Source organism: Mustela lutreola, chromosome 16 (assembly GCF_030435805.1).
Source record: "Mustela lutreola isolate mMusLut2 chromosome 16, mMusLut2.pri, whole genome shotgun sequence".
NCBI lineage: Eukaryota > Metazoa > Chordata > Mammalia > Carnivora > Mustelidae > Mustela > Mustela lutreola.
In genome coordinates, this window is record NC_081305.1 from 53,619,165 (window position 1) to 53,646,519 (window position 27,355).

Genomic DNA, 27,355 nt, shown 5'->3' on the forward strand with positions numbered 1-27,355 from the left:
GTTAAGGGCAACTTTGTAAGGGAGGAGACGCGAGTGAGTCTTTGGTTTTTGCCTTATTATGCAGCAGCCTAAAGAAGAGTGGTGATTGCCTTACTCTCTGGATGAAACGCAAACCCCTCAGACTGATATTTAAGGTCCTTGTAGATCTGTAGATCTGGTTCCTAAACCGGCTTTAAGCACATCTTCTACTCCCCTTTTTACATTTCATTGGTCCTGGAAGGGGCGGCTTGGTGGCTCAGTAGGTTAAAGCTTCTGTCTTCAGCTCAGGTCATGATCCCAGGGTCTTGGGCCCCTCTGCTCAGCAGGGAACCTGCTTCTTTTCCTCTCTCTCTGCCTGCCTTTCTGCCTACTTGTGATCTCTGTCTTTCAAATAAATAAATAAAATCTAAAAAAAAAAAAAAAAGACCCTCAGCGGTCCTGGAAAATTAGCGCCCTCTCACGAGGTCATGCGTTTTCCCCTCAATCACAGAGCATTTAAACACACCATCCCTTTACTTCCAGAGCAGTTTCTATTTAATGCTCAGATCTCTGCATAAAATGTCTCCCCTTCACTGCTCTTCAGCCTTGGTCTTCCAGCCCCCAGAACCACGTACAACGACGACCACCACCACAGCCCAACCCTGCGTGTCTGTCTGTCTCTGTCTCTGAAAGTCCATCCCTAGGGCTGGCATTGTGACCATGCATTGGAGTCTGTCTCCTTACACAGAGTGGAAGAAGTGTTATGTCTGACTAATGTATGTTCCACGCCTCACTCATCAAAGCCCCCACCCACCTCTGAGAACCACCTTAACAGAGGGATTTGGGGGATGGGGGAGGGAAGCTTTGGGATGCTTCTTCCCCCTTCATCGAACCTCTTGAAAGGCAAGGCTGAGTGAGTTAGGACTCCTGGACATGTCTGAACTTCAAACCCATGTTTCTTTTTAAAACACCCCTCCCCACTCTACTTAGGAAACTGCTCCCCATAAAAATGGGATGGTGGTGGCATTGCATATTTCAATTCTTGATCTCCATGTGCCCAAGATCTCCCCACCACCCTACCAGCTCACTGAGACTATGCGTCTTCATAGCTAAGGGTACACTTTGAATATCATACAATTTTATTTCCCAAGTATACCTCAGTAATGCTGGGGAGGACAGCGGGGTGTCACAAGTGTGCCCTGCAGAGAACCTCTGCGTCATAAAATGGCTCAATCAGCAGCCTGATTCTAGTAATCTCTGAAGAACATACCCTTACTATAGGCATCTAAATGTGTGACCCAGACAAGTATTTCAGCACTGCAATTGGTTTCCACAGTTCACAGCCCAAAAAGGAAGTGGATGGAGGCGGTCCTTAATTTGCCAGTCTATAGTTTTCAAATAACGTGATGAATAGCTAGACCCTTGGCAGCAGCCCAGGTTTCTGAGATGTGACCAATGAAGGAAGGACCTGCTTCTGATTTCCATTCTGCAGAGCAGCACTGAGACTAACTGGACCCAGTGGCTCCAGGGACACTATTAGGTTTCAGCTGACCTAAACCATCAGTGTCAGTGCCATGCATTTAGGGCACTCTCAGAGGACTGAGGGTTCCTAGTGCCAGTGGCTTTGGCTACAGCGTGGAGCTTAAAATTTCCTGTGAAGGGATAGGCATCACTTATTCCTGTCAAGCTGAGTTGCTGCTAGAAAGGCCTTTGTTCCTGAATATGGCCTTTCCATTGAGCACAGGACTTTGGGGGCCCTTCCTACACTGTTACAATTGAGTCCATGTTGATGCATTCTAAACTTGGAATATCAGGCCAGACAGTTGATGTAGTTTTTGAATGTTGGTGAGGTCTGAAGCTGATGGCTAAAAAGGAATTCTTGAGACATCATAGGTGCAAAAAGGTGATTTTATTAAAGCATGAGGTTTTCAAGAGAAATTGCATACACTAAAGAGGACCTGTAAGATATCGGAGGACTTGCTGTTTGTCAAATTAAGGTTGTTTTTTCCCTCTAGCAAAGCTTTAATATTAAGACACTGCCTTCTGGAAGTTAGGTTATTGGTAAGAATGCTTTTTTGTTGTAAATTTCATGTAAGACATTTGTAGACTGAGGGAGACTCATGTCTTGCAGGACTGTAATCTCTGTAAGTTAATCATTTGTTTTTCCTTCCCTTAGTTGTAGGATAGCCAGGATTTTCCCAGTCAGGGTGAGTTTCAGGTAGAGAAGTGTTACTAGGACACAGAGTCTTTCATTTGCCACCAGTGGGGTGGGGTGGGTCTGAGATATGAATCTGGGTATAAGCTACCCAGCCTATGTAATTTTCTTATATCACTCCACACAGCCTGAGGGAGGCCCCAAAGACCACATCAACTCAGCTTCTTTCTGTTACTATGGCAACTCCCAAATGTCAGTGCTTGGAAGGTTCAATTGCTATCCCATCCTCACTGCCAAGACTGTCAAGAAAGGTAAAGGTGTAAGATGTTAGCCCATTTACAAACCAGTAAGTTAGCCTTTCAGTTGCATGGATGCTGGGAGAAGACATGAGACTCCAGGGATAGAGACAAAAGGTATTCTTATTCATGCCCAACAGGCAGCAAGAGCTTCTGGTTCACATCTCTTTACTTCAGTTCCACATACAATATCCCATATTCTGAACGAATTTAAATTTGTTAGCTTATCAGAAAAAAAAAATCACTATCCATATATCACAATTCAATTCTGGAAAGACTGCTGATCTAAATTTTAAAGTGATATAATGTTTTTAAAATAAAACAAAGAGGGGCGCCTGGGTGGCTCAGTGGGTTAAGCTGCTGCCTTCGGCTCAGGTCATGATCTCAGGGTCCTGGGATCGAGTCCCGTGTCGGGCTCTCTGCTCAGCAGGGAGCCTGCTTCCTTCTCTCTCTCTCTCTCTCTCTGCCTGCCTCTCAGTGTACTTGTGATTTCTCTCTGTCAAATAAATAAATAAAAATCTTCAATAAAATAAAATAAAATAAAACAAAGAATGAAACTTGACCATTCTTTTACACTATACACAAAGATAAACTCAAAATGGATGAAAGACCTCAATGTGAGATAGGAATCCATCAGAAGCCTAGAGGAGAACATAGGCAGTAACCTCTTCAACATTGGCCACAACAACTTTTTTCAAGACATGTCTCCAAAGGCAAGGGAAACAAGCGAAAATGAACTTTTGGGACTTCATCATGATCAAAAGCCTCTACACAGCAAAGGAAATAGTCAACAAAACAAAGAGGCAACCCACAGAATGGGAGAAGGTATTCACAAATGACACTACAGATCCTGATATCCAGGATCTATAAAGAACTCCTCAAACTCAACACACAAAAACACATCAAAAAATAGGCAGAAGACATGAGCAGATACTTCTCTAATGAAGACATACAAATGGCTAACAGACACATGAAAAAATGTTCGTCATCACTAGTCATCAGGGAGATTCAAATCAAAACACATTGAGATACCACATTATACCAGTTAGAATGGCCAAAATTAACAAGACAGTAAACAATGTGTGCTGGAAAGGATGTGGAGAAAGGGGAACCCTCTTACACTGTTGGTGGAAATGTACATAGGTGCAGCCACTTTGGAAAACAGTGTGGATATTCCTTAAGAAGTTAAAAATAGAGCTACCCTATGACCCTGCAATTGCACTACTGGGTATTTACCCCAAAGATACAGACATAGTAAACAGAAGGGCCATATGCATCCCAATGTTTATAGCAGCAATGGCCACAGTCACCAAAATGTGGAAAGAGCCAAAATGCCCTTGGATAAAGATATATGGCCCATGTATACAAGTATACAAGTATACAATACATAATACAAGTATTATGCCACCATCAGAAAGGATGAATACCCAACTTTTGTATCAACATGGACGAGACTGGAGGAGATAATGCTGGGTGAAGTAAGCAAGCAGAGAGAGTCAATTATCATGTGGTTTCACTTACTCTGGAGCATAAGGAATAACACAGAGGACATTGGGTAAAGGAGAGGAGAAGTGAGTTGGGGGAAGTCAGAGGGGGAGACAAACCATGAGAGACTGTGGACTCTTGAGAAACAAACTGAGGGTTTGGGAGGGGAGGGGGCAGAGAGGGTTGGGAGGGCCTGGTGGTGGGTATTAAGAAGGGCATGTATTGCATGGAGCACTGGGTGGGGTGCATAAACAATGAATCTTGGAGCACTGAAAAAATAAAATAAAATTTAAAAAGAAAAAACAAAGGACAAGAATATCATTGTAGCCTCAGAATAGGAAAGTATTTCTTGGACAGAATAATAAACATTATGTATAAAGGAGGGAATAGTTGTATTAATATTAAGCTTTTTTCCTCATCAGAACAGACACAAGACAGGTGCACAGAGAGGATGAAAAAATCAACAGAAGAAAAATGTCCAACACATATACACAATCACTATAAATCAATAAAGACAATGCAATAGTAAACACGGACAAATTAAACTAATATATATTTCAAAAAAGGTCGCCCAATGTCCAAAGATATCTGAAAGGATGTTCAACTTCCATAGTATTTCAGGAAATGAAAATAAAATGATGACTTGGTACCATCACACACCAACCAGAAGTCAAAAATAAAAATAAAATCAAACCTGTTGGGTGCCTGGGTGGCTCAGTGGATTAAGCCGCTGCCTTCGGCTCAGGTCTTGATCCCAGGATCAGGTCCTGCATCAGGCTCTCTGCTTCAGCAGGGAGCCTGCATCCCCCTGCCCCCTGCCTGCCTCTCTGCCTACTTGTGCTCTCTGTCTGTCAAATAAATAAGTAAAATATTTGAAAAAAAGATCAAACCTGTTAGCAAAGATGTGGAAAATCTGAAAATCTCCCACATGGCTGGTGGGTATGAAACTTCCTACAAACATTTTTCAGACCTGTTTGGCACTGTCCTCTTTTTTTAAAAATATTTTTTAATTAATTAATTGTATTAACATGTATTGTAATATTTGCCCCAGGGGTACAATTCTGTGAATCATCAGGCTTACACATTTCACAGCACTCACCCTAGCACATACCCTCCCCAATGTCCATAACACAACCACCCTCTCTCTATGCCCTTCCCCACAGCAACCGTCAGTTTGCTTTGTGAGATTAAGAGTCTCTTATGGTTTGTCTCCCTCCTGATCCCATCTTGTTTCACTTTCTCCCTCCCTACCCCCCAGAGCCCCACCCTACCTCTCAAATTCCTCTTAGCAGAGATATCATATAATTGTCTTTCTCTGATTGACTTATTTCACTCAGCATAATAGCTTCTAGTTCCATCCTCGTGGTTCCAAATGGCAATATTTCATTTCTTTTGATGGCTACATATATATATATATATACACACCACACCTCTTTTTTTCTTTTTTTTTTTTTTTGGCTTTTAGATCCCTGCTGAAAAGGTGGCCTTTATTAACCTCCTTGGCTTTTGTCAAGAAGAGATGTACTTCCAATGAGTCTTGATTCGTCATACTTGCACAGTCATATACACGCACACTACAAAGAAACAACAAAACAATTTTTTCTACTTTTCCTTTTGCATTATTAATCACTGTTCTGCCTGGTGTTTATTTAACCACTTTGAACATATCTACATACGAGTTACAGAAATATGTATTGCATTCTATCTTTTAATGGCAGTTTTTTCTTTCTTTCCTAATAAATAATGAACTTCTTTTTTTTTTTAAAGATTTTTTTAAAATTTATTTATTTGACAGAGAGAGATCACAAGTAGGCAGAGAGGCAGGCAGAGAGAGAGGAGGAAGCAGGCTCCCCGCTGAGCAGAGAGCCCGATGCGGGACTCGATCCCAGGACCCCGAGATCATGACCCAAGCCGAAGGCAGCGGCTTAACCCACTGAGCCACTCAGGTGCCCCAATAATGAACTTCTTGAATAGCCTAATCCCACTTGACAATCTGGCAATCCTTCCATAAGATTTTCATATAGTAAATGTGTGATAATTGTTAATTAGAACTACACTTAAAAACACTGAAATGTAAAAATGTTTAAAAATCAGAAGTAATTTCTTCTCACTTTGGAATACTGTTAGCTATTCTTTTTTATTTTTAAAAAGATTTTATTTATTTTTTTAATTTATATTTGTATTTATTTTTTTTTAATTTTAAAAATTTATTTTCAGCATAACAGTATTCATTGTTTTTGCACCACACCCAGTGCTCCATGCAATCTGTGCCCTCTCTAATACCCACCACACCTTCTTTAAACATTCTTCTGTTGATGGACATCTAGGTTCTTTCCACAGTTTGGCTATTGTGGACATTGCTGCTATAAACATTCGGGTGCACATGCCCCTTCGGATAACTACATTTGTATCTTTAGGGTAAATACCTAGTAGTGTGACTGCTGGGTTGTAGGGTAGCTCTATTTTCAGCTTTTTGAGGAACCTCCATGCTTTTCCAGAGTGGTTGCACCACTTGCATTCCCACCAACTGTGTAGGAAGGTTCTGCTTTTCCACATCCTCAACAATATCTGTCATTTCCTGACTTGTTAATTTTAGCCATTCTGACTGCGAGGTGGTATCTGATTGTGATTTTGGTTTGTATCTCCCTGATGCTGAGTGATATGGAACACTTTTTCATGTGTATTTTGGCCATCTGGATGTCTTCTTTGCAGAAATGTCTGTCCATGTCTTCTGCCCATTTCTTGATTGGATTATTTGTTCTTTAGGTGTTGAGTTTGATAAGTTCTTTATAAATTTTGGACACTAGCCCTTTATCTGATATGTCATTTGCAAATATCTTCTCCCATTCTGTCAGTTGTCTTTTGGTTTTGTTGACTGTTTCCTTTACTGTGCAAAAGCTTTGGATCTTAATGAAGTCCCAATAGTTCACTTTGCCCTTGCTTCCCTTGCCTTGGGTGATGTTTCTAGGAAGAAGTTGCTGCAGCTGATGTCAAAGAGGTTGCTGCCTGTGTTCTCCTCAAGGATTTTGATGAATACCTGTCTCACATTAAGGTCTTTCATCCATTTTGAGTCTATTTTTGTGTGTGGTGTAAGGAAATGGTCCAGTTTCATTCTTCTGCATGTGTCTGTCCAATTTTCCCAACATCATTTGTTGAAGAGACTTTTTTCCATTGGACATTCTTTCCTGCTTTGTCAAAGATTAGTTGACCATAGAGCTAAGGGTCTATTTCTGGACTCTCTATTCTGTTCCATTGATCTGTGTGGCACTGTAGACCCTATATACCACTGCCAATGAATGATCAATAACTGCATGCATCAATAAATTCACAAACAGGATAGGAAATGACAAAAGCTAAATACAAAAGAGTTCATGCTCCATTACTTCCTTCTCAAACTCAACACCCAAAAAAGCAGATAACCAAGTCAAAAAATGGGCAGAAGACATGAACAGACACTTATCCAAAGAAGACATACAAATGACTAACAGTCACATGAAACAATGTTCATCATCATTAGCCATCAGGGGAATTCAAATCAAAACCACATTGAGATGCCACCTTAGACAAGTTGGAATGGCAAAAATTAACAATGCAAGAAACAACAAATGTTGGAAAAGTTGTGGAGAAAGGGGAACCCTCTTACACTGTTGATGGGAATGTAAGTTGGTGTGGCCACTTTGGAAAACAGTGTGGACTTTTCTCAAAAAGTTAAAAATAGAGCTTCCCTATGACCCTGCAATTACATTACTGGGCATTTACCCCAAAGATACAGATGTAGTGAAAAGAAGGGCCATATGCACCCCAATGTTCATAGCAGCAATGTCCAGGATAGTCAAAATGGGGAAGGAGCCAAAATGCCCTTCAACAGACAGATGGATAAAGAAGATGTGGTCCATATATACAATGGACATAGTACGCAGTCATCAGAAAGGATGCAACTTTTGCATCAACATGGATGGGACTGGAGGAGATTATGCTAAGTGAAATAAGTCAAGAAGATAAAGCCAATTATCATATGGTTTCACTTATATGTGGAACATAAGGAATAGCATGGACATTAGGAGAAGGAAAAAATGAAGGGAGAGAAATCGAAGTGGGAGATGAACCATGAAAAACTATGGACTCTGGGAAACAAACTGAGGGTTTTAGAAGGGAGGGGAGTGGAGAATGGGTGAACTGGTGATGGATTGCATGGAGCACTGGGTGTTACACACAAACAATGACTCATGGAATATTACATCAAAAACTAGTGATGTGGGAAAAAAAAAACAAACACTAGTGATGTGGGCATCTGGGTGGCTCAGAGGGTTAAGCCTCTGCCTTCGACTCAGGTCATGATCTCCGGGTCCTGGGATTGAGTCCCACATCGGCTCTCTGCTTGTCAGGGGGCCTGCTTCCTCCTCACTCTCTCTGCCTGCCTCTCTGCCTGCTTGTGATCTCTGTCAAATAAATAAATAAAATCTTAAAAAAAAAAAAAAAAACTAGTGATGTTCTGTATCGTGACTAACATGACACAATTAAAAAAAAATGCAAAACAGGCTAAAGTAACCTATGATGTTCCATACCAGGGCATTCATTACCCAAGAAACGTCAGGGAGTTTGACAATATTCTGTTTAATGAACTAGGTACTGAGAACAGAAAGGTGATATCTTTCTGAACTTTTGTTGAGCTATGCACTTATGACTCGTGCAGGTGCCTTTTAGATTTTTTTAAATACATCTCACCAATCGAGAAGATGAGATGTGAGAAGAGAGGAAAAAAATGGTGGAGGAGTAGGGGACTCCATTTCAACCGGTCCCCTAAATCGAGCTAGGTATCTACCAGACCATTCTGAACACCCACAAAATCAGCCTGAGATGTAAGAAGATATAACTGGATCTCCACAAACATAATTATCTCCAGTGGTTGGTCTTGAACTATAAAGTGGGGAGCTGTGACTCTGTGGGCAGATATCAGAAGATAAATGGAGGGAGGGAGCTGCCATAAGTGCCTGAGCTGGGAAGGTGAAATAACACAGGAACTTGCAAAAGCCTCCCACACTGGGGACCATGCACAGATTTGCAGACCCCAGTAGCAGCAGGGAAAGGACTTTAGGGTAGCCCCCTAGATTGAAACCTGGAGCTCTGGAGGTGCATGTGTGAACTGGGGGCAGATTGTGGTTTTAGCACAAAGGGCAGAGACGTGCCCAGAATGGAAGTGAGGGCTGTGAGTACTGCAGTGGGGCACACACCCTAGGACAATGCGGGTTTTAGCAGCATGGACAGAAACAGAGACAGTGTAGCCTGAAAAGCTCAGTGAAGATCAGACTGATCTCTCTGTTTGGAGACAGAGCTTTGGATATGGTCATTTCTGCTCTGACTCTTGGAAGAGATGCAGAAAGCTGCCAGAGAACAAAAGCCCCCCCCCCCCCCCAACAGTTTTCACTGAGCCCATCCCCCCTAGGGGGCAGGACAACTCTGCCCAAACAGGGTTGCCAGAGTAACAGTGAGGCAGGCCCTTCTCCCAGAAGACAGGCTGGTCCACAGATAAGCGAAACCATATGATAACTGACTTTCTCTGCTTGACTTATTTCACTCAGCATAATCTCTTCCAGTCCTGCCCATGTTGATACAAAAGTTGGGTAGTCATCCTTTCTGATAGAAGCATAAGACTCCATAATATATAAGTCAATCAGAGAGAGTCAATTATCATATGGTTTTGCTTATTTGTGGAGCTAAGGAATAACACGGAGGACATGGGGAGGGAGACGGAAAGGAGAAGGCAGTTGGGGGAAATTAGAGGGGGAGATGAACCATGAGAGACTGTGGACTCTGAGAAACAAACTGAGGGTTTTGGAGGGGAGGGGAAGTGGGAGGTTGGGTGAGCCTGGTGGAGGGTATTATGGAGGGCATGAATTGCATGGAGCACTGGGTGTGGTACATAAATAATGAATTCTGGAACACTGAAAAGAAAGTTAAAAATAAATAAAATTAAACAAAGAAAAAAGAATACAGGCTAGAAGAACAAGAGGCCAATAGCCCTGAGGGCCTTATAAAACGGGTGCATCTTGCTTGGGTTGTGGTCAATAATTTGGGCTCTTTACATTCCCTCAACCACCCCTCAACAGGATAACTAGGAGAAACCCCCAACACAAGAAAGAACCAGAGAAAGTGGCCTCTGCCACAGAATTACTGGATATGGATATAACCAAGATGTCAGAAATTGACTTCAGGGGAACAATTATCAAGGTGATATCTAGGCTTAAGAAAAATATTAATCTAAATATCCACATAAGGGGATAAGATAATAGCTAGTTACTGGTTACCTGGAAACTATTTTCCACAGTCTTTCTAAACAAATAAAAATTATCTTTTTATTATTACAGTACTCTAACTAGTTTTAGATGGCTGTTGTGAATGGTGTCAATATTTAGCATAGTTTAGTGTTAGTTATTAATTGTTTTTAGGCATTGAGCTCTCAGAATCAAAATTAATACCTGTTTTAGGCTGAAAACACTTAGAATCATCTTAGTAGTTTAGCACTTTAGCTTGGAGTCAAAGTATTGGATTTATTTTCAAGTTACTTAGAATTCTACATAGATCAAACATTATTCTGCTCACTGAAAAGCATACTGTGGAAGCCCTTTAGCTGGAATGGTCCGAAAGCTCACCTTCGGTACTCGGGGCTGAAAATGACCTGTGAGGAGGTTCCAGAAGGTTTATTTGAGGGTAAGTCCAAAATTCTTTAAAATATTTTGTGTGTTTTACAAGGGAGTGGAAAGGGAATGTTTATATTCTGGTAAACCTTAGGGCTCTTTTGATTATTGTGTTTTGCATATATGAATAGACCTAATATTCAGTGACCACCAACTAATTCTGCCCCCTGTGCAGGTAGTGAGAGTACAGTACTTCGTTACAAAGCCATCTGGGTACAGTCCACAGATGCCTGAAGATGTCCTAGTTAAACGTATAATAGCAGAGACTTCCCAAGGTTGAAGTGTGAACAGAAACGTAAGTAAACTGTAGATATAAATTGCATTGCTGGGAAGTTAAAGAAATTGTAAGGCCTAAAATGCCTGTAAAGGAAACCTCTACAGAGCATAAGCATTTCTATCACAGAGAAAGGAGGATGTCAAATAAATGAGGCAATACTTTTGCAAACTTTGGATAATTTTTTTTTTACTCCCTGTTTAGCTTTACTTACTTTTTGTTTTTTTTTTATCTTAGATTTTTATAAATATATGTGTTGAAAAGAGTCCTAAGTGAAATGGGATGGAAGTTTTATTTCTTTGGGCTTTTTCATGACTTTAGAGTACCATTATTGTGTTTAGTATGTTGCTATGTAAGTGCAACATGAATTTCACTTTTAAATAAACATTTGAGGGGTGCTTTATGGCACAGTTGAAAAAAAAAGAAAAATATTAATGACAATATAGAATCTCTAAGGGCAAAAATGAGATGTAATCAGGCCAAACTTAAAAATGCAATGAATGAAATGCAGTCTAAGCTGGATATGCTGACTGCCATGGTAAACAAGAAACAAGAACAAATTAGTGAGATAGAGGATAAAATGGTAGAAAAGATAGAAATCGAGGCCACATGAGAAATACAAATTGAAACCCAAAGAATCAAACTGTGAGAGATTAGTGACAGGATGAAACTTTCCAATATCAGAATTATTAGGATCCCTGAGGGGGTGGAGAGAGAGAGACATCTAGAAGATATATGAGCAAATAATACCTGAGAACACACCTAATCTAGGGAAGGAAACAAGCATTCATGTCCAAGAGGCAGAGAGGATCCGTCACAAGATCAATGAGAACAAACAGGTGCCACAACATAAAATAGTATGATTTGTAAATCTTAGATTCAAGGAAACAACCTTGAAAGTGGTGAGAGGGAAGAGATTTCCTATGTACAGAGGGAGGAACAATAGAATAACATCAGACCTATCCAAAGAGACCTGGCAAGCCAAAACGGGTGGCAAGACACATTCAGGGTACTAAATGGGAAGAACATGCAACTAAGGATACTTCATCCAGCAAGGCTGTCATTCAGAATGGATGAACAAGCACCTTCCAAAAATGGCAGAAATTGAAAGAATATATGACTACCAAGCCAGTCCTGTAAGAAATATTAAGGGGGGTTCTGTAAAAGGGGAAAGACCCAGGAGTGATATAGAACAGAAATTTACAGAGATAATCTATAGAAACAAAGATTTCACAGGCAACACGATGACAATAAGATCATATCTTTCAATAATCACTCTCAACATGAACCGCCTAATGCTCTCATGAATTGACACAGGGTTGCAGATCAGATAAAACTACAGGATCCATCCATATTCTGTCTACAAGAGACTCATTTTGAACCTAATGATACATTCAGACTGAAGGTGAATGGATGGAGAATCATTTTTTCATTTTTAATGCCAACCAACTGCAAAAGAAAACTAGGGTAGCAATTCTCACATCAGATAAATTAGTATACTAAAGGCTGTAGTCAGAGGTACAGAAGGATACTATATCATGCTTAAAGGGTCTATCCAACAAGAGGATCTAACAATTGTAAATATCTATGCCACCAGTATGGGAGCAGCCAATTACATAAGCTTAACCAAAATAAACATATTGATAATAATATGCTAATTGTAGGAGATGCAACACTCCACTGTCAGCAATCCACAGGTCATCTAAGCAGAAAATCAAGAAAGAAACAAGAGCTTTGAATAACAAACTGGACCAGATAGACCTTATAGATATATACAGAAAATCCCATCCCTAGACAACAGAATACTCTTTTTCTTGAATGCACATGGAACTTTCTCCAAAATAGACCACATACTGGGTCACAAATCAGGTCTTAACTGATACCAAATGACTGAGATTATTCCCTGCATATTCACAGATGTCAGTGATTTGAAACTGAGATACGATCACAAGAAAAAGTTTGAAAGAAATTCAAACACTTGAAAGCTAAAGACCATTCTGATTAAGAATGTTTGGGTCAAGCAGGAAATAAAAAAGAACTTAAACAATTTATGGAAACCAAGGCGAATGAACACACATCAGTCACAAACCTATGGGATACTGCAAAGGTGGTCCTAAGGGGGAAATATATAGCCATCCGAGCCTCACTAAAAGAAAGAAAGAAAAAAAGATTGATTCACCAACTTTACACCTTAAATAACTGGATAAAAAACACCAACAACAAATGAAATCTAAGCCATGCATGAGAAGAGAAATAATTAAGATTAGAGCAGAGATCAGTGAATTATAAAGCAGAAATACAGTAGAGCAGATCAACGAAACTAAAAGTTGGTTCTTTGAAAGAATCAATAAGTTCAATAAACCACTGGTCAGATTTATCCAAAAGAAAAGAGAAAGGACCAAAATCAATAAAATTATAAATGAAAGGGGAGAGATCATGACTAAGACCATGGAAATATAGACAATTATCAGAAATTATTATCAACAACTATTAGCCAATAAATTAACCAAACTAGAAGAAATTGATGCCTTCCTGGGAACCTACAAACCACAAAGCTGAAACAGGAAGAAATTTATAACCTGAATAGACCAATAATCAGTAATGAGATTGAGTGATCAAAAAATGAGAGTCCAGGACGGATGGATTGCCTAGGGAATTCTACCAAACATTCAAAGAAGAAATAACACCTAGTCTCCTAAAGTTGTTTCAAACAATAGAAACAGAAGAAAAACTTCCAGACTCTTTCTATGAGGCCAGCATTACCTTGATCACAAAATCAGGCAAAGACCCCATCAAAAAGGAGAATTACAAACCAATAACCCTCATGAATATAGATGCCAAAATTCTCAACAAGAACCTAGCTCATAGGATCCAACAGTACATTAAAATCCCAATCAAAATACCATCTGCATTTTTCAAAGCACTGGAACAAACAGTCTTAAAATTTGTATGGAACCAGAAAAGACCCCGAATCACCAAGGAAGTGTTGAAAAAGAAAAACAAAGCTGGGGGCATCAAGTTGCCAGATTTCAAGCTATATTAAAAAGCTGTAATCATGAAGACAATATGGTACTAGCACAAAAACAGACACATAGACCAATGGAACAAAATGGAGATCCCAGATATGGACACTCAACTCTACAGTCAAATAATCTTTGACAAAGTAGGGGAAAATATCCAATGGAAAAAACAGAGTCTCTTCAATAAATGGTGCTAGGAAAATTGAACAGCTATATACTGAAGAATGAAACTTGACCATTAGCTTAGACCATACACAACGATAAACTCAAAATGGATGAAAGACCTCAATGTGAGACAGGAATGCATCAAAATCCTAAGGGAGATCATAGACAGTAACCTTGTCGACATTTGCCACAGCAAATTCTTTCAAGACACGTCTCCAAAGGCAAGGAAAACAAAAGTGAACACAAACTTTTGGAAAGTCATCAAGATAAAAAGCTTCTGCACAGCAGAGGAAATGGTCAACAAAACTAAGAGGCAGCCCACAGAATGGGAGAAGGTATTTGTAAATGACAGTACACATAAAGGGCTGGTATCCAAGATCTACAAAGAACTTCTCAAACTAAACACCCAAAAAACAAATAATCAAGTCCAAAAATAGGTAGAATACATGAACAGACACATCTCTAAAGAAGACATATAAATGACTAACAGACACATCAAAAAATGTTCAACATCATTAGCCATTAAGGAAATCCAAATCAGAACCACAATGAGACACCACCTTATACCAGTTGGAATGGCAAAAATTGACAAGACAAGAGACAACAAATGTTGGTGAGGTTGTGGAGAGAGGGGAACCATCTTACGCAATTGGTAGAAACACAAGTTGGTGCAGCCACTTTGGAAACAGCGTGGAGATTCCTCAAAATGTTCAAAATAGAGCTACCCTATGACCCAGCAATTGCACTACTGGGTATTCATCCCAAAGATACAGATGTAGTGAAAAGAAGGGCCATATGCACCCCAACGTTCATAGCAGCAATGTCCATAATAGCCAAACTGTGGAAAGAGCCAAGATGCCCTTCAACAGATGCAAGGATAAAGAATATATACAATGGCACGGATTGCATGGAGCACTGGGTGTGGTGCAAAAATAATGAAAACTGTTATGCTGAAAATAAAAAATAAATAAATAAAAAGAATATATACCATGGATTATTACTCAGTCATCAGAAAGGATTAATACCCAGCTTTTGAATCCACATGGATGGAACCAGGGGACATTATGCTAAGTGAAAAAAGTCAAACAGAGAAAGCTAATTTTATCATATGGTTTCACTTACTTGTGGAACATAAGGAATAGCATGGAGGACTTTAGGAGAAGGAAGAGGAAAGTGAAGAGGGGAGATCAGAGGGGGAGATGAACCATGAGAAACTATAGACTGGGAATCAAACTGAGGGATTTGGCAGGGGAGAATGGATGAGCACAGTGATGGGTATTAAGGAGGGCATGGATTGCATGGAGCACTGGGTATTATATGGAAACAATGAATCATGGAACACTACATCAAAAACTAATAATGTATTGTATGGTGACTAAGATAACATAATAAAACAAATGTTTATAAAATTTTGAAGTGAAGCATGCTAGAACATAGACAGTCTTTACTTTTCACAGTAGTGTTGGGTCATAAAAATGACAATGCAAGATGAAACCATAAAGCCTTATTACCAATGGGTAAATAACAATGGTTCTGAGACCCTTAAACTTTTTTTCAAACAATAAAAATTCTCTTTCCAACAGAAAAAAAAGAAGATGGTATGTGAGAAATAGATTAGTGTTGTCCTTATACTATAAAGGTGAGAATTCATATGACTCTCTAATGAAATGATACTGTTGTTAACTTTTTAAAGTTTGCATAAAATTTTACACAAAACTAAGAAATGAGGATACAACTTCCAAAAAGGGGTCAACTAGGTAGAATTACAGCATAAACACTGTATTTAAAATTCATAACGTTAGCACAGATAAAGAGAAAACAACACCCATTAATAATCAAATGTACACATTATATTAATCTTAGACTAATTACTATTTTTATAACTTTGACAGAAAATACACATTTAATATAAAATGATGCTTGTTTCATGAAGAGAATAGAAAAATAACACCATGAGCTTCTAAAAAGTTCTGGAGCTCACTCTGAGGAATGAGTGAGAAGCTTTGGCATCACCCCGGAAGCTGACCATCCTGAGACTCTTTGCATTCGTGTGATAGGGGTGGCACAGCACATATGGGAGTATGTGGTTTTGGTCCTTTTAGAAGTATAAGGAGACTACGCAGTCCACACAAGATACCTTGGCCAAAATGATCAAAGAGAACCAGAGGGCAGCAGGAAACTGCTTCTAAGAAGGGACAGGATGTGATAACTTTGCCTCTCCCAATAATGGAGTGTAGAACAATCCTTAGATCTTGGTCTTGTTTTAGAAGAGGACACCCAGTGGCCTTGTTGAGGAAAAGCTGTGACCTTTCCCAGGGCAACCTGACCCACCAAGTCTCACTGTTATGGCCAAAGATCAGAAGTATCTGTGGTCTCAGCCCATGATGGCTGCTGGCTGAAATCTTTGTACTTGAAATCCTCTCCATACTGGAGGAAACAGGCAGGGTGAGTACCTAAAGCGGCAGCAGCTCCAAACCACAGAAGAGCAAGATGCTGTTCACGATGACATCCTGGCAGAGCATGGAGGTCTGCAGCAGCAGGCAGTAGGAGGACAGCATGGTAGACGGGAAGGTCAAGTCCATCCTATTACCAAGTAGCATCTTACAATGGCAGAGAATTCCTTTTGTACCAAAAAAAGACTCACACTCCTTCAATTCCAAGGCTCACAAGAGGTATCACCACATCCTCTACTAGATCAGCTGTTGGAGATGGTAGCAGTAGAACTTCGTACAGAAATATGAAGAGTTCCAGCAGGAATAGGTAGCATAATACCACCCACTCAGAAAGAACAGGTTTTCCAGGGGGTGGAGGACAGCCCTTTTCCTCTAGACTGTCACCTGGCAATGCCATCTTCACTCTAATTAGCCTTTTTAAAAGTTTTTTTTTAATTTTTTTATCCATTTTGAGTTTATCTTTGATTGTTTTTCTCAGATTGTTTTTATCTCAGATTGTTTTTCAGAGTCCATAGTCTCTCATGGTTCACCTCCCCTTCCAATTTCCCTCAACTCCCTTCTCCTTTCTAACTCCCCTTGTCCTCTATGTTATTTGTTATGCTCCACAAATAAGTGAAATATATGATAATTGACTCTCTCTGCGTGACTTATTTCACTCAGCATAATCTCTTCCAGTCCTGCCCATGTTGCTACAAAACAATCTGAGGGTTTTGAAGGGGCGGGGGGTGGGAGATCAGGGTACCAGGTGGTGGGTATTATAGAGGGCACGGATTGCATGGAGCACTGCGTGTGGTGCAAAAATAATGAATACTGTTATGCTGAAAATAAATAAAAAACAAATTTAAAAAAAGTTGGGTATTCATCCTTTCTGACGGAGGCATAATACTCCATAGTGGGTATGGACCCTCAACTCTATGGTCAAATAATCTTCAACAAAACAGAAAAAAATATACAGTTGAAAAAAGACATTCTCTTCAATAAATGGTGCTGGGAAAACGGGACAGCTATATGTAGAAGAATGAAACTCGGCCATTCTCTTACACCGTACACAAAGATAAACTCAAAATGGATAAAAGACCTCTATGTGAGACAGGAATCCATCAGATGCCTAGAGGAGAACATAGGCAGTAACCTCTTCGATATCAGCCACAGCAACTTCTTTCAAGATATGTCTTCAAAGGCAAAGGAAACAAAAGTAAAAATAAACTTTTGGGACTTCATCAAAATCAAAAGCTTCTGCACAGCAAAGGAAACAGTCAAGAAAACAAAGAGGCAACCCACGGAATGGGAGAAGATATTTGCAAATGACAGTACAGACAAAAGGTTGATATCCAGGATCTATAAAGAACTCCTCAAACTCAACACACACAAAACAGACAATCATATCAAAAAATGGGCAGAAGATATGAACAGACACTTCTCCAATGAAGACATATAAATGGCTAACAGACACATGAAAAAATGTTCATCATCACTAGCCATCAGGGAGATTCAAATTAAAACCACATTGAGATACCATCTTACACCACTTAGAGTGGCCAACAACGTGTGTTGGAGAGGATGTGAAGAAGGGGAACCCTCTTCCACTGTTGGTGGGAATGCAAGTTGGTGCAGCCTCTGTGGAGAACAGTGTGGAGATTCCTCAAGAAATTAAAAATAGAGCTTCCCTATGACCCTGCCATTACACTCCTGGGTATTTACCCCAAAGATACAGATGTAGTGAAAAGAAGGGCCATCTGTACCTCAATGTTTATAGCAGCAATGGCCATGGTCACCAATCTGTGGAAAGAACCAAGATGCCCTTCAACAGATGAATGGATAAGGAAGATGTGGTCCATATGCACTATGGAGTATTATGCCTCCATCAGGAAGGATGAATACCCAACTTTTGTAGCAACATGGACGGGACTGGAAGAGATTATGCTGAGTGAAATAAGTCAAGCAGAGAGTCAATTATCATATGGTTTCACTTAATTCTGGAGCATAACAAATAACGTGGAGGACATAGGGAGATAGAGAGGAGAAGGGAGTTGAGGGAAATTGGAGGGTGAGATGAATCATGAGAGACTATGAACTCTGAAAAACAATCTGATGGTTTTGAAGGGGCAGAGGGTGGGAGGTTGGGGGAGCCAGGTGGTGGGTATTTTGGAGGGCACATATGGCATGGGGCACTGGATGTGGTGCCTAAACAATGAATTCTGTTACGCTGAAAAGAAATTAATAATAATAATAATAGTAATAATAAAAAGAATACCGGGTCGGGGGGAAATCTCCTAAGGGGCACCTAGGTGGCTCAGTGGGTGAAGCCTCTGCCTTCGCCTCAGGTGATGATCTCAGGGTCCAGGGATTGAGCCAGGTATCTCGCTCTCTGCCCAGCAGGGAGCCTGCTTCTCCCTCTCCTTCCGCCTCCCGCTCCTCCTGCTTATGCTCTCTCTCCCTCTCTCTCTCTCTCTCTCTCTCTGTCAGTAAATAAATAAAGTCTTTAAAAAAATACACCTCTCCTAAAATTGAGGAAAACTGAAAATCAAGGAGCCACAAACTCCACATGAACAGAAAGGATTTATGTCTCTGCCTTTCAAATGGCTCTCCCTTCACAGCTCTAAATTCACTGGAAGGCCCCACCATAAACTAATCTCAGAACCTCAGGGACATGAGTGTTCGCCACCAAACCCCTTTCTTGCTAACAGGCCCAAATCCCCTTCACAAAGGAGAGAAATATCTGCCTTCCATAGATGCCAATTTTATGGAATTCATGTCATTTAAAATTGTTACAATCACCTGATGTTGTTTAAGAGTTAGGTAATATGTAACTCTATGCTCTCCACTACCCATTTCAGTTCAATCTGTCTGTTTCTACCTGAAAATATTTACAATGCTCATCTACCAAGCTCCCATGACATCATACATCACATGACTAACTATTGCCCCTCTAGTAGGAAAACTACAAAATGATCACTGGCTCCCCAAAACCATACTCACTGTCTGAATATCCATTCCAGTACAATTCTCTTCTTTTCACTGATGACCTGTCACTCACTGATCCATTTTCATGTTCCTCTTCCTACATTTCATTTCCTACTTCAATTCTGGGAAATTTAGGTGACAAATTTATCCGACACACTCAAAGACTTCTCTATAATATCCAGATCACTTCAGGACATGGAGTTTATGACTGCATAGTTTCTGTGCTCCTCCACTGATCATCATCAAAACTTCAAACCCATGAGTATTTATAAGATAATTATATAGTGTCACATTACAATTACCATTGTGACTTATTGTTAATTTTGAAGGAGATGATGTTCTGTTAGCTTCTCATCATTATATTGGGGACCCTAAGGGGGTGAGTGAATTACCAACATTAGGAACATTAAGGAAATTCCTACAATTTACATATTTCTCATAACATGAGGGGATTTTACATTCCTTATCCATGCAAAGCAGACCACGGATATCCTGGGGTCGCGGCTCAAGAGCAGAAAGGGGCTGAGGATTGGGAAACACAGAGTGATTATCCAACTGGCATTCAGAATGTACCAGCTGAGATAATCAAAAATACCCAAAATAATACGAAAGATAGAGGAGAGAGTGTTAAAGTAGACAAAGGTGCTCACCAGGAGAAGGATGGTTTTGGTGGCTGTAGACTCAGGTGACGATGAGGAGATGTTCATCCTAAGAATGTGTTGGACCCTCTGCTTGTGCCTGTACAGGTAGAAGACCATGGAGCTGCTGGCCGAGAGCATAAGCCCCAAGTATACCACATCAGAGAATGACAACAATGCTACATACAATAGGTCATTATTTTTCTCATGACGAAAACTTGAGCAGTGCCCAAAACTTTTCCTATTTGTGATGTTTTTGTTTTTCAAAGTGATAGTCATAAACAAAGGATACATGATATTTACCAATATCTGTATGACCCAGCACAATACAATTGAAGGGACAATGCACTTGGGAGCTTTCCCTTTAAGTGTTGCCCACCTGGAATTCCTAGGGCTGATGGTGATGGCCTGGAAGACACTCAGGAGGCAGGTGGTGCCAATGGACACCCCCCTACCCACCCCACGAACATAGAGGAAAAATTTGCATCCAAAATCACTGACGATATGATACCATGCAAAAGATGACATTGACTCATATATTCCAAGAGAAAACAGGACCAAAATGTTGCCTACAATCAGATTTTTAACAATCAAATCTGTGGACCTCGGCCTACACCCAGTGAAATGAAGGAGGAGATAATGGTAAAGAAGACAGAAGTTCCCCAGGATTCCAACCACAGTCTGTATTAAGATGATCACTCCCACTGCCAGATCCCTGGTGGCCATCCTGACAGTACTCAGTGACTGATATCTGTCTTCTCGAGTAGAGGATCCTGCATGGGAATATGAGGAACGGGCCACACATATCATGTCATATAATTTAATATTCTGCACTTAGCTACACTTCCTACTTTGAAATACTACTAAAAGTTCTTCTGTCATTTAGAGCCTTCCAAGGGTTACATACATAACCACTACCAAATACTTGCATGTGTGAATCGCTGGTTTAATGGCCACCCATGGGGATCACTTCTTATTTCTCACAGATTCAGGAGGCATTCCTCATAAAGATGAGGACAACACAGTTACGCAGAGGTGAACTGCTTTGTCTAAATTCACTCACCAATTCAGGGTGGGGACTCGAAACTGGCTGGGCTGGTCACAAGTTAGTGCACTGAATCCATAATATACAAAAATACTAATCAGCAGAATCAGCAGTGGTCTTTAGATAAACCAGATCTCAATTTAGTTTTATGTTAGCACCTTGCCATCTGAATTGAGACAGCTGCCTTATTTAAAATTTTGTTTGCGTATATCACCCAGTGCTATATGCAAATAATGAAGCATGGAACACTACGTCAGAAAATAATGAAGTACTGTATGTTGACTAACATAACAATAAAAATGTAAAAATAAGTAAATTTTTGTTAACGAGTTTTCACTTATTTAGGAAGACTGTCCTATAATCAAATATGAACTTAAATAAAGCTTTAGACTTAGTAATAAACTGTAGATCCACTGACTACAGTACTACAAAGACTCAGGACCCTGCCCCAAAACAAGCAGGACTAAATGAATGCAAGACTGACTCAAAATTAGCACAGCAGGGGCGCCTGGGTGGCTCAGTGGATTAGGCCGCTGCCTTCGGCTCAGGTCATGATCTCAGGGTCCTGGGATCGAGCCCCGCATCGGGCTCTCTGCTCAGCGGGGAGCCTGCTTCCCTCTCTCTCTCTGGCTGCCTCTCTGTCTACTTGTGATTTCTCTCTGTCAAATAAATAAATCTTAAAAAAAAAAAATTAGCACAGCAGCAGAAAGAATCATTTGCTTTCATTCCAAGAGCAAATGTACAAGGCATAGACTCTACACAAGGAGCACCACTGCCAGATTACATTGTGTAAAGTAGAAACAAAATAACGACTACATCCAGATCATATATGTATGTATTTATGAATACCTGATGAAATAAAATTAGTAGCTGTGAAGCAAGATCTGTGTAAGATACTGAAATACCAGACATGCAAAATGTAATGTAGAGCAAAAGCCTTGCATCTTATAAAAGTGACATAGTTTTTGGATTCTAATATTTAATAGCAGCATACACAATACAAGATACATTAGAGTGTAAAAATCATGTCTGAAATGCATTAAGCTCTATTTTTCTTAAATGATGCTTCCCTACTTTTATGGGGAAAGTCCCTCCATAACCAACTGATACACAAGTATTTAATCCATTAAGCACTTCATAGACCCAGATTTAGAGAAAACATATCCACTCCAGCAACTGTGATCTGACACACTGTGTCTGCACATGATCACATGATTTCTACACATTCGTCCAACATTTATTACAGACATGGAGGTACTATGCCTGCACGTCAAGATCTGCAAGTTATGCTATGGCTCCTGTAACAAAGACTCAACAGCAGACTCACTCCAGAATGACAGTCCTCAGGCACATTAAAAATCAGAGCTCTCTGGAGAAAATGTTGAACTACTATATACCTCACCTGAAAATAATATAACTCTGTATGGTAAGTAAGTGGAATTAAAATTAACACTTTAAAAAGTCAGTTTTGACCACCCCTCTGATGAAAACACAACAGTCACTGTCAGGGAGGATTCTACTCTGTGGCCTCAGGAGCCATCAGGGGTGGGTGCTAATCTAGGTCCACATCTCTCTTTACTGACTCAGCTCCTGCCTCGGGATGGATTCCACCTCCATACCCGGCTTCAGCACTGGACCACATTCATACACAGAAATCCCCCTTTGTCCATTATGCTCCCTTACCTGGACTCCTGAGACAACTCCTTGCCTTCCAGATTGTATCTCTCAGATAGAAAGATACAGAAAACCCACCAACTTCTTCCTGCTGCCCAACTGGAGGGCTCAGGGTGATGGTCAGAGCAGGCAGTACAGGTGGAGGAGGGGCAGCTGGGCCCTGAGATGGGTTTTTATGACTCTGGGAGCTCCCCTCCCTTCACAACTGCAATTATCATTTCACTTGAAGCAGCATTGGCACTGACAGGCTTGGGAGCTGAGGTTATTTTTAAAAACCTTTCTCCCAGGTGCCAAGTGTGAAGAACAACTACAAGTTTCTAGCTAGCAACTCTCATGATACTGCTGGCATGTGGGAAAAGGACACAGAGCCTGGGGGAAATAAGAAGCATGGGTAGAAAACGGGCACTAGGCCAGAGAACGCTGGAAAGGAGAGTGGGTATGAGGGAGCCAAAGAGCCCAGGGGAAAGGGGCAGAGTGACAGCGTGGAGAGACAGAAGTAAAGGTTTCCAAGTTATGAACACATGGTCTCTCAGGAGGAAGGAAGGAAACAGCATCTCAGCTGGAACTCATTACTGGTCTGAGAAAGACCTTTTCTCTTTGCTCCCCAATTTCCAGGCTTCTTTCTCATTATCTGGAAAAAACACATTTGTAATGATGCCCTTTTCTATGGCATCAACTTACTCCATCTATAATGGGTTGCAATGAGTCTCATCAAAATTAATATGCTGAAGTCTTAACTCCCAGTACCTCAGAATATGCCCTTCTTAGGAATTAGGGTCACTGCAGATGGATTCTGTTAACATGAGGTCAGGTGGAATAGATTGGCCACTAGTGCATCATGACTGGTGTCCTTACACAAAGGGGAAATCTGGAGGAAGACAAATTTGATTGGCCACAAGCAAAGGACAGAGAGCTGGGAGAGAGGCCTGGAGAGATATACTGACAATGAGGGACATTCTGCAAAACAAAGACAGCATTCCTCAATACTGTCACTATCACTGAGGACAAAGACAAAGCAAGAGTGGTACCTGATCTTGATTAAAGACTAAAGAACAAAGCCAATAAAATAAATCCCTGACATGACTGGATCCAAGATTTCTGAGAACAAACAAAAATGACATCATTGTATCACTGCAGGAAATCTGTATATGGACAGTCAGGGAAATGAAGGCATGATACTAGTATTGCTCATACATGTATGATAATTTTCTTGTGTTGGGAGAATGACCTTGGGGCCCCTGGCTGGCTCTGGTGGTGGCAGGTTCGATGCTTGATCTTGGGGTTGTGACTTCCAGCCCCATGTTACTTCACAGTTTACTTTTTTCCCCATTTATTTATCTGTGTACAGTTAGCCAACAAATAGTACATCATTAGTTTTTGACATAGTGTTCAAGGATTCATCAGTTGTGTGTAACACTGAAGTGCTCATCACAAAACATGCCCTCCTTCACATCCAACTCCTGGTTACCTCATCCCTCTCCTCTCTCCCTTCTGTAACCCTCAGTTTCTTTCCCAGAGGCCGGAGTCTTTAATGGTTTGTCACCCTGTCCTAGTTTACTTTTAAACAAATCTCACAAAAAAAAAAAAAAAGAAAGAAAGAAAAAAGAAAGGAGAATACCTTTGACATAAGAAGGTAAATATCCAGAGATTATGGTGAAAGTGTCCAGATGTTGGAAAAGTATTGTCACATGTAACAGTAAAAGCATATAAACAGATAAAAAGGAATTTGTGATAAAACAGCAATGCTTGGTGAATCTGGATAAAGAGGATGCTTGGCTGTAGGTTTATATTTTTTTCCTTTACATTATCTGTTAATTTTTTCAACATGCAAAGTGACCATTGAATGACAGGCAGAGACTGGTGGGTACGCAGAAGCTGGGATATGACATAGTACAGACATTCGCAAGGACAAGTTCAGAAGTGTAGAGCCATGGTAAGAACAAGCATTAATTGTGGTAAACTGATCCCATATCCAGAACCACCGAGACAATCGACATTGGCAATAAGCACCTTGACCAATTCTCTACACCCCTGAGGCATGAGACATCCAATATTCAACTCTATCTTTATTTTTTTTAATTTCTTTTCAGCGTAACACTATTTATTGTTTTTGCACCACACCCAGTGCTCCATGCAATCCGTGCCCTCTCCAATACCCACCACCTGGTTCTCCCAACCTCCCACCCTCTGCCCCTCAAAACCCTCAGATTGTTTTTCAGAGTCCATAGTCTCTCACGGTTCACCTCCCCTTCCAATTTCCCTCAACTCCCTTCTCCTCTCCATCTCCCCTTGTCCTCCATGCTATTTGTTATGCTCCACAAATAAGTGAAACCATATGATAATTGACTCTCTCTGCTTGACTTATTTCACTCAGCATAATCTCTTCCAGTCCCGTCCATGTTGCTACAAAAGTTGAGTATTCATCCTTTCTGATGGAGGCATAATACTCCATAGTGCATATGGACCACATCTTCCTTATCCATTCATCTGTTGAAGGGCATCTTGGTTCTTTCCACAGTTTGGCGACTGTGGCCATTGCTGCTATAAACATTGGGGTACAGATGGCCCTTCTTTTCACTACATCTGTATCTTTGGGGTAAATACCCAGGAGTGCAATTGCAGGGTCATAGGGAAGCTCTATTTTTAATTTCTTGAAGAATCTCCACACTGTTCTCCACAGAGGCTGCACCAACTTGCATTCCCACCAACAGTGGAAGAGGGTTCCCCTTTCTCCACATCCTCTCCAACACACGTTGTTTCCTGTCTTGCTAATTTTGGCCATTCTAAGTAGTGTAAGGTGGTATCTCAATGTGGTTTTAATTTGAATCTCCCTGATGGCTAGTGATGATGAACATTTTTTCATGTGTCTGATTGCCATTTGTATGTCTTCATTGGAGAAGTGTCTGTTCATATCTTCTGCCCATTTTTTAATATAATTGTCTGTTTGTGTGTGTTGCGTTTGAGGAGATCTTTATAGATCCTGCATACCAACCTTTTGTCTGTACTGTCATTTGCAAATATCTTCTCCCATTTCATGGGTTGCCTCTTTGTTTTGTTGACTGTTTCCTTTGCTGTGCAGAGGCTGTTGATCTTGATGAAGTCCCAAAAGTTCATCTTTGCTTTTGTTTCCTTTGCCTTTGGAGACATATCGTGAAAGAAGTTGCTGTGGCTGATATTGAAAAGGTTACTGCCTATGTTCTCCTCTAGGATTCTGATGGATTCCTGTCTCACATTGAGGTCTTTTATCTATTTTGAGTTTATCTTTGTGTATGGTATAAGAGAATGGTCAAGTTCCATTCTTCTACATATAGCTGTCCAGTTTTCCCAGCATCATTTATCTTTAAAAATTTGGAAATACCATTATTTTTTCCTAATACTACAGGAATATTGAATGTTATTGCCCCCCAATATAGAGAAACTTAAAGCTCTTATGATCTTACCCAGAAAACCAATATTAAGATTACTGTTTTCGGGTGCCTGGGTGGCTCAGTGGGTTAAGCCTCTGCCTTCGGCTCAGGTCATGATCTCAAGGTCCTGGGATCGAGTCCCACATCGGGCTCTCTGCTCAGCGGGGAGCCTGCTTCCTCCTCTCTCTCTCTCTCTCTCTCTGCCTGCCTCTCTGCCTACTTGGGATCTCTCTGTCAAATAAATAAATAAAATATTTTTAAAAAAAAGATTACTGTTTTCATTCAGCTCCTTAAATGTATAAACAAGGAGTGTTTAGATAAACATCACTCAGTAATCAGTTGTGTTTCAGGAAATAAAGTATGTGTATTTCTACTGGCACAATGATCTCTCCTAGACCACTGATTGAGGAAAGCCACTTGAAAGAAAAGGAAGTTTACCATGGCAATATTTTTGTAAAAATTGTACCAAACCATATATATGAGAGGTGTGTATATGTATTTCATTTTATGCCATTTCAGATATAATATCAGATACAGTCTGACCATGTATAAAAAGGGAGAATACACAGAAATTGGAAGAAAATTATTACAGGTGGAGATCAAATGGCATCATGTGTGGGATAATATATGGGAATTTTACTTCTTTTGTTGTTTATCATTAACTGTGTTTCTACATATACAGCCAAGTCTCAGACATATTGCAGAACTATTCCAGACCACCTCGGTAAAGCACATCTTACAATAAAGCAAGTCAAATGAATTTTTTTGGTTTCCCAGTGCACAGGACATTTATAGTCACACCATGCTACAGTCTGTTAAGTGTGTTCTAGCATTGTGTCTATGAAAACAATGTGCATAAAAACAAAAAATACTTTATTGCACATAAATGCTAACCATTATGTGAGCTTTTAGTTAGTCACAACCTTTTACTAGTGGAGGGTCTTGGCTCTGTAAGGATGGCTGTTGACTGGTCCAAGTGGTCATTGCTGAAGAATGGGTTGGATGTGGCAGTTTCCAAAATAAGATAGTAGGTATCCCTGAAGCTCGCACCTCCTTGATGGCCAGCAATAGCACACTGAATCTCCCTCTTCTTTCCAGTCTCTTCCTCTTCTGTTGCATCTAATTG

General features: G+C 40.4%; 1 protein-coding gene across 1 annotated transcript; it reads right to left on the bottom strand.

Moving 5' to 3' along the window:
- Nucleotides 1-19,890: 19,890 nt before the first annotated feature.
- LOC131817387 (vomeronasal type-1 receptor 4-like) lies at nucleotides 19,891-20,913 on the bottom strand. Its single transcript, XM_059150672.1, has one exon. It carries the CDS (start codon nucleotides 20,911-20,913, stop codon nucleotides 19,891-19,893), a length of 1,023 nt encoding a protein of 340 aa, XP_059006655.1.
- Nucleotides 20,914-27,355: the final 6,442 nt, after the last annotated feature.